The sequence below is a fragment of the Urocampus carinirostris genome, chromosome 13, assembly GCF_059441175.1.
Source record: "Urocampus carinirostris isolate Australia breed hairy pipefish chromosome 13, RoL_Ucar_1.0, whole genome shotgun sequence".
NCBI lineage: Eukaryota > Metazoa > Chordata > Actinopteri > Syngnathiformes > Syngnathidae > Urocampus > Urocampus carinirostris.
Window position 1 is genome coordinate 10,664,488 of NC_142361.1, and position 7,453 is coordinate 10,671,940.

At 42.3% G+C, this 7,453-nt stretch overlaps 1 protein-coding gene across 1 annotated transcript; it reads left to right on the plus strand.

Annotated features, from left to right (window-relative positions):
• The first annotated feature begins 5,363 nt into the window (after positions 1–5,363).
• Positions 5,364–6,962, plus strand: LOC148353716 (alpha-2A adrenergic receptor-like). Its single transcript, XM_088351139.1, has one exon. The coding sequence runs from the start codon at positions 5,533–5,535 to the stop codon at positions 6,667–6,669; it is 1,137 nt and encodes a 378-aa protein (XP_088207265.1). The 5' UTR covers positions 5,364–5,532; the 3' UTR covers positions 6,670–6,962.
• Positions 6,963–7,453: the final 491 nt, after the last annotated feature.

Below are 7,453 nucleotides of genomic sequence, written 5' to 3' on the forward strand. Positions count from 1 at the left end.
CTATTCAACAACATGGTACTGTGAGTAAAAATTGTGTGATTATGAGCTGAAATCTTATACCTTTTCCTATGTCATAAACTCAGAGTAGGGTAATCTAGTCGTGAGGATTAGGTGCCCTCGTTGCTGCGGTCTGGGTTCGATTTCCGTTGCATCAGCGATATTTTCGACTGATCAATCATTGTTCAAGTTTAAAAAATAAGGTAACTTTTTTCCAAAATAAAGCAACTTTAATTACTTTCTGTGACCACTGCAATATGCTACTCCTTTTGAATAAAAGCATCAATAGATACATAGGTTATCCTCATTCCTCTATTACGAAAAAAGTCCATGCAAAAAGAAAAAAACAATACTAGATGGCTTGACTCGCTGTTAGCTTGCTGATACGATCACGAATTCCATTGTTTGGGGCTGAGGAGTGCGCTTCTATTCTATAGCACATGAATAGCCTATATTTTATGTTGACAATATCTGTGTATTATTTGCCCTCATGTAGGTTTTAGATCAGGGGGTGGTGTCATATTAGTCTGTGGTTTGCAATAATCTGTGTTCTTTGCAGCCCTTTGAGACTCTTTGTGATTCAGGGCTATACAAATAAACATGACTTGACTTGACTACTTGGTCTCACTATCTCCTTCTGCCATGAGGAAAGAGAATTGCGTGCCTCACTCTGATCTGGCAGACGCTCGGCACAATAATACGTTATATCCAAATTGTATCAATAATATTGATAATAAATGGGGAACTTCAGCAATTAAAAAAAAAAAGAAAATCTAAAATTTGTGAAATTAAATGTAGATAATTTTAACACGGAATAAATATAACCATTTAATATATCTAATCCTGTATTTCCATGATGACAATTGAGGATTTGCCTCACTTGCCTTCCCTGACTGCGCGTAACTTAGCAACACACAAAAAGGGAGTTGATTCTCACCCAAGGACCAAAATGTAGGTCTGATTATGACAAAAACTTCACAACCACCCAATTTTTGTATGTTTTCAAATAAGGGTTCAGAACTCAAAAAATGTATCATATATTAAGGTATTACTAATTGAATATTTGTACATCCATCTATGTAAAAATATTGGATTTTAAATTGATGTAAGTATTTGTAAGTATTGTACTCAACACTCAGATCTATCTTCTCATTCAAGTCCAAGTCACTGGAGTGTACTTGCCATATTAGTACGCAAGTTGGAGTATACTATGTTATAGTTACTGTACCACTTGCCAGCCAAACACCAAGACCATAACTCTGTTTTGCCCCCAAGTTTGAGACCCCTGGTGCAGAGTATTCAACGTTTGGTCAGAATTCCGTTTTGCAATGTCATAAATGATCAAAAAATGTCAAAACATGTGAAGTAAATACCTCTACTGTGTTTTAAGTCAATCACATAGATATATTATCTGACTGATACTGCTGTAATGTGAGGTTGGGTGGGGGGCTATGGCTTCATTTGCACATCAAAGGTTGCCGTCACAACTCCACCACAGTGGGTCCGCCCCTCCCGGGAGACCAGAAACCAGAGCTGGTACACGTCTCACCTCGCAAGGGCAGACTGAATTTGGCCAGCAACAAGGGAAGAGGGGATATTCCAACAATACAAGTTGGATCTAAATCCTGGCCGGTCCTGACCAAGTCTCAGCTCAACAAGCAGCCAGAGAACCTTGCCAAGTCAGCAGCCAAGCTGGATCAAGCTAGCAGCCAAACCAGGGGGACAAAGCCAGCGACCTTAGAGAAGCCTCAAGCCACCAGCAATCAACCTCTTCTTCAACACTCTGCATCCGGTAGTCCTCGTTCCAACCGGCTCTCGAGCCTACCAGGATTCCTCATCGCAGCCGAGGACATAAAGGCTGGGCCTTCATCTTCATCGACACAGAACTTTGTTGAACATCTCATTGTTGCTAGGTATTGGTAATGGTGTGACGTAAAAGGGGGAACTAGATCAAAATACAATAATGTAATAATTACGCCAATGTTGTTGTCCATCCGAATGGTGCTAGTTTAAGTTCTCAACTTCTAGTTTTGTTTTGTTTAATTTATTCTTATTGTTTTGTGTTCTATTCAAGCTTCTTCAGTCGCTGATCAGTAAAACAAAAGTCCATAAATCCAAGAGTGTGTGATTGATTAGAGTATATTAAACTACAAAACGGTAAAAAGAATTCACCTAATGTGTGAGTAGCCACCCTTCAGAATAAGTAGACAAGGTTTTTCATCTGTTTTCTTGACATAATGATCTAAGACCGTATGTGGTACTCCAAAAAAGCGAGACGAGTTTTGAAAAGAATAAACTCGGCTCATTAATTCAATTGGTCAATTAATTGTTTGTTAGAACAATTTATTTACCACCCATATTCAACCTAACAGGATCAAAGAAGGACATTTTGAAAAATATTGTTTATATGTAATTTAAATTAAGCACAATTATGCATTTTTTTCTATCTAACTAAGGGGACAAATTGTTCTCCCTGGTAGTTTTTTTTTAGTTTTTAACAAGTCATTTTATACGTTATTTGTAGCACAATACTTACAAAGATTGATCAACACTGGCTAGGAAATCATGGGCTGCTCTCTGCCCAGTGTGGAATATATACATATAGAAAAACATATTCTGAATGGTATTTTCGTTAAAGGTTGAGCTAACAGTTTCATCAAGCTCAATCCTCACAGGAGGCAATTTGGCTCTAGTCGCTCTCCTTCATTTTACAGTGGGACCTCGCTATTTCGCGGTTCGACGTTCGCGGCTTCAGAGCTTCGCGGTCTGTATTGGTTAATTAGGATAAGCGGTGCAGATAATGAGATGAGATGAGATTTTTCTTTCTTTTGAAGGGCCGTCGCTACTTTGCAGATTTTCACTTTTTGCGTGAATCCCCCTCGGCCGACGACCCTAGCACGGCGCGCCGTTCTCGTTTCCCGGCGCGCGGTTTTGGTGCGGCTTCCGCTTCACCGCCCCCCTAACCCCACAGGTCCCCCCTACCTCTTTCCCCCGCGGCCGCCCGTCCGTCGGCCGGAGCCATCGAGGGCCGTGTAGCGCCATGTAGAGCCATCGCGGCCCAAGCGGGAGACGCCGGGCGCCGGTGTTGTGCCCAAATCCGACTCCCGTACAAAATCCTCCCCCCCTCGTGTGAACGCGCATTCTGCTGTGCTTCCGACAGGCCGGCCTCCGCGCCGAGCACCCGACCCGCTCGGCTTGTCGTGGTGTCGTGCGTATCGCGCCCGAAAGTACCCGCTCCGCGGGTTAGGGGCTCGCTTGCGACCCTAATTAGGATAAGCGGTGCAGATAATGAGATGAGATGAGATTTTTTTTTTTTTTTGAAAGGGCGTCGCTACTTCGCAGATTTTCACTTTTTGCGGGTGGTTTTGGTCCCCATTAACCGGATCTAAAAAATAATGATAAAAAAAAAAAAAAAAAAAAAAAAATTCCTTTTTTTTTGAAGGTGCGCCGCTACTTCGCGGATTTTCACTTATCGCAGGTGGTTTTGGTCCCCATTAACCGCGATAACCGAGGTCTTACTGTACACCTATTTATTCCAATATTCATATATATTTTTTACACGTATTTTCAACTGAACCATTTTATTGAAATGCTTATTTCTGTTTTTCTGTCACAGACCAGAACGAACACAGGACTCAATTGCATTCGTTTCTCAGATTTTATTGAAAGAGAGTGAGAGTAAGGCTTGCTTGAGTGCTTGATTCGAGGACTGGCGGAGAGCGGGAATGAGCAAGGCGGGAGTGACACTTCCGTGTCGGAAGAAGACAGGCGGGAATGGCAAGTCGTTTGACCAGGGCTGGAGATCAGAGACGATGTAAAGTTTGTAATAGTGGTCGTAGGCAGGCAGCAGGCAAAACAGACGTAGTCAGGTTCGGAAACAGGTCAAAAAACGGGGATCAGGCAGGAACCAGGTTTTAACAGGGACAAAGTCGGACGAGAACGCTCACTGTGTGAAACACACCAGCTCGCAACGATCTGACAAAGTTCGAACTGAAGTCGGGGACATAAGAACGGTGTGGCCACCAATCAGCTCTCTTTGGCGTGTGCTGACATCCTTGTTGCCACCTCAGTGATGCCCTTCTCTCTGGCCAATGAACTGATGGGTTACTGGTACTTTGGCAAGGTGTGGTGTGAAATCTACTTGGCGTTAGATGTGTTTTTCTGCACTTCATCCATCGTTCACCTGTGCGCCAATCAATCAAGCTGCCACAGGTGTTCCAAAAAGGGCAATTATGACAATTTTAATTGAACCATTTTACAAATTGTTCTTTAATCTATCATTTTTTAATCTATCTAGATAGTTGTTAATCTAAATACATAAATAATTTGAATAAATAGATACAAAAATATGTGCTGTATCTGTGTCAGTTCAAGAAGCTTCTCTTGCTACTGGAAACAGATAGTACTTTTTTCCATGGTTACAAGTGGGGAGCAAACCCCTGCCCCCCAACAAACACCCCCCCCCCCCCCCCCAAAAAAAAAGGCCTGTAGAGGGATGGGTGCCGCCGGGCTGCACTTGTCCAAGAGACAACACAGGAAGTGGTGCCTTGACGATTCAAGCTGTGAACTGTGAACCGTGACCATTAGCTGACCAAACACCCGAAATATAAGCCCTGAATGCTGAGTGCAGAACAGAAGGCAAACAGTACCAGTACTGTAAGTCTTAGGTCTCCCTCAGCAAATGATTTAACCCATGGCCTCCCAGTCTTGAGGCACGCCATAACATGATCTTCTTCCCTGCAACTTGTATTTGCTGTTCACCGGGAATGACTCACTGTGCCCTGAGGGCCTGGGTAACCATCCTCACATCACCTGTTTTCTGGGTTCGATCAAGTGACGTTTACAAGCTGGGCCAATCCCTGATGGTGTTTTCTGGACTGTGAGATTGATGTTACCACGATGTCACCACGGCATAATAACTAAAATAATAAAAACTGCACTATGTATTATACAATGGTTCTCTACTTCACAGTAGTAAGCACATTGTTGAATTAATATCAAGGGATGGAGCTCTGGATAAATTCTCGGAAAATTTAGAATAACTGTGAAACGAGTACTTGTCTCACAATGCTGTTTTACATTTTTACTGCATTTTTTTATCAAAGAATTGGTGCTCTTAAAAATCTCATTCTAGTGACTACATACTGTATGCTTATTAATCTGATATATCAAAATGACTGTCAATGTCATTACTAAGCACAGAGTCTGGTAGCAGCCTTCAGAAGCTGGAGGAGCCCTCCCACCCTCGCTAGCGTCATATCCATCTCGTATAAAAGAGCCCTCCAGTCTACCACACCTGCTTAAAACATCTGCTTGATCTCTATCTCTGAGCATTCTTTTAAAAGGTTGGTGTATGAATGATTTATTTCAAGAGTCTATTTTTAAACTGCATGGATACAGAGGGATGGGAACACTTCCTCTTTTGAACACAGTATATTCTCTTTTTTTTTGTTCCCCCTGGAAGAACTTCAACAAAATGAAGACTGCTTCCTCTTTCAAGCTCAGGTAATTGACTTCAATCCAATAAAAACGTCAATGGACTGCCGGAACTTGACCGATGAGACTGCAGCTGCACGGCACCCGTATACAGCTGAAACCTCTGCTCCTCTGACCCTCCTGGTGGGAGTCCTCATCCTACTAACCGTCTTTGGAAATGTGATGGTGGTCATTGCCGTGACGACCAGCCGTGTCCTCAAAGCCCCCCAAAACTTATTCCTGCTCTCTTTGGCGTGTGCTGACATCCTTGTTGCCACCTCAGTGATGCCCTTTTCTCTGGCCAATGAACTGATGGGTTACTGGTACTTTGGCAAGGTGTGGTGTGAAATCTACTTGGCGTTAGATGTGTTTTTCTGCACTTCATCCATCGTTCACCTGTGCGCCATAAGCTTGGACCGATACTGGTCCATCACACGAGCTATTGAGTACAACCTAAGAAGGACGCCGCACCGAATCAAATGCACCATCTTCATTGTCTGGATATTGGCAGCCGTTATCTCCTTCCCACCACTGATCACCATGAAAAAGGACGAGGGTCAAGAGGACAGACCAGAGTGTAAAATCAACGACAAAAAGTGGTACATTTTCTTCTCGAGCGCTGCTTCATTCTTTGCACCCTGCGCAATCATGGTCCTGGTCTATGTGAGGATCTACCAAGTGGCCAAGCAGAGGACAAGAGGCACCACTGGTGAAAGGTCACGAGAAAATGGACCCCCGGGCGGCGGAAATTGCGGATTGGACCGTGAAGAGGGACAGGTCAACGGGGACTTAGCTGATGAATCGTCATCTGACGGTCACGAAATAACTTTGTGCTCCTTGAAAAGGAGGCGAGCTGCCCGGCTTGCTAAATGGAACCATGAGAAGCCCAGCGAAGCTGCCCCAAAATCACAAGAAAACGCCGGGCACTGGAAAGGGAGACAGCGGCGAGAGCGACGTTTTACATTGGTCCTGGCTGTGGTAGTGGGAGTTTTTGTCCTGTGCTGGCTCCCATTCTTCTTCACTTACACACTTATGGCCGTGTGTGCGTGCTGCGTGCCAGAGACTCTCTTTAAGATGTTCTTCTGGTTGGGATATTGCAACAGCTCCCTAAATCCGGTCATATACACCATATTCAATAACGACTTTAGGAGGTCCTTTAAAAAAATCCTCTGCAGGAAAACTCGCATAACTTTATAAAAGGAAACTTTACGACTCAACACCACTTTTGCAATGTATATTGAACTTTAAAATCAGCAGTATTTACTGAATGTTTTATGCGTCAGTTTGGTGTAGATTTAGTTCTGTAGCTCTTGTATCCGTCTCTTCATAGGATAAACATTACGAAAGATAAAATATTTTAAAAAGTTTTGAAATCTGTATTATATTCATCATAATTCAGTATATTATGTACAGTACACTAAGTAGGCATACATAACATGCTTCTTTAAACCCACAGTCATTGACCACGCTGTTGTGAAATGTCCAAGCAAACAAAGAAAGGATATCTTCACCAATTAATTGCTCTTTTTCAATATTTGTTTGTTGTGTTCTGGGTCTTAAAGAACCAAGGGTATTATTTGACTACCAGATGGCACTGTATTGTGTAGTGCAACCGAAAACTAGTGCTAATGAAAAATTCTCGACTCAAGAGTATTTTTTAAAAATACACATGAATATGAGAGTTGATGTTTTTCTGCTTACTTTTTTAAGTCCCCCAATTTTTTTTTCCTAATAAACCAAGTCTTTATTTACCACAAGGAGGCACCAAATAATACATACTATTCCTTCAAGTCAATATCCTTACTATAATTATGTTGAGCCATAACTAATCCAGAACTTCATTTATTGAAATGTAAAAAACAAATAATAATAATCCCAAAACGTTGTGACTTTTTACCTTTTCACTTAGCTATCATCAATTATCCATGCACTTGTAGTGTTGTTTTCGGTCCAAATTGGGCACAACATAGTTTCAACTTTG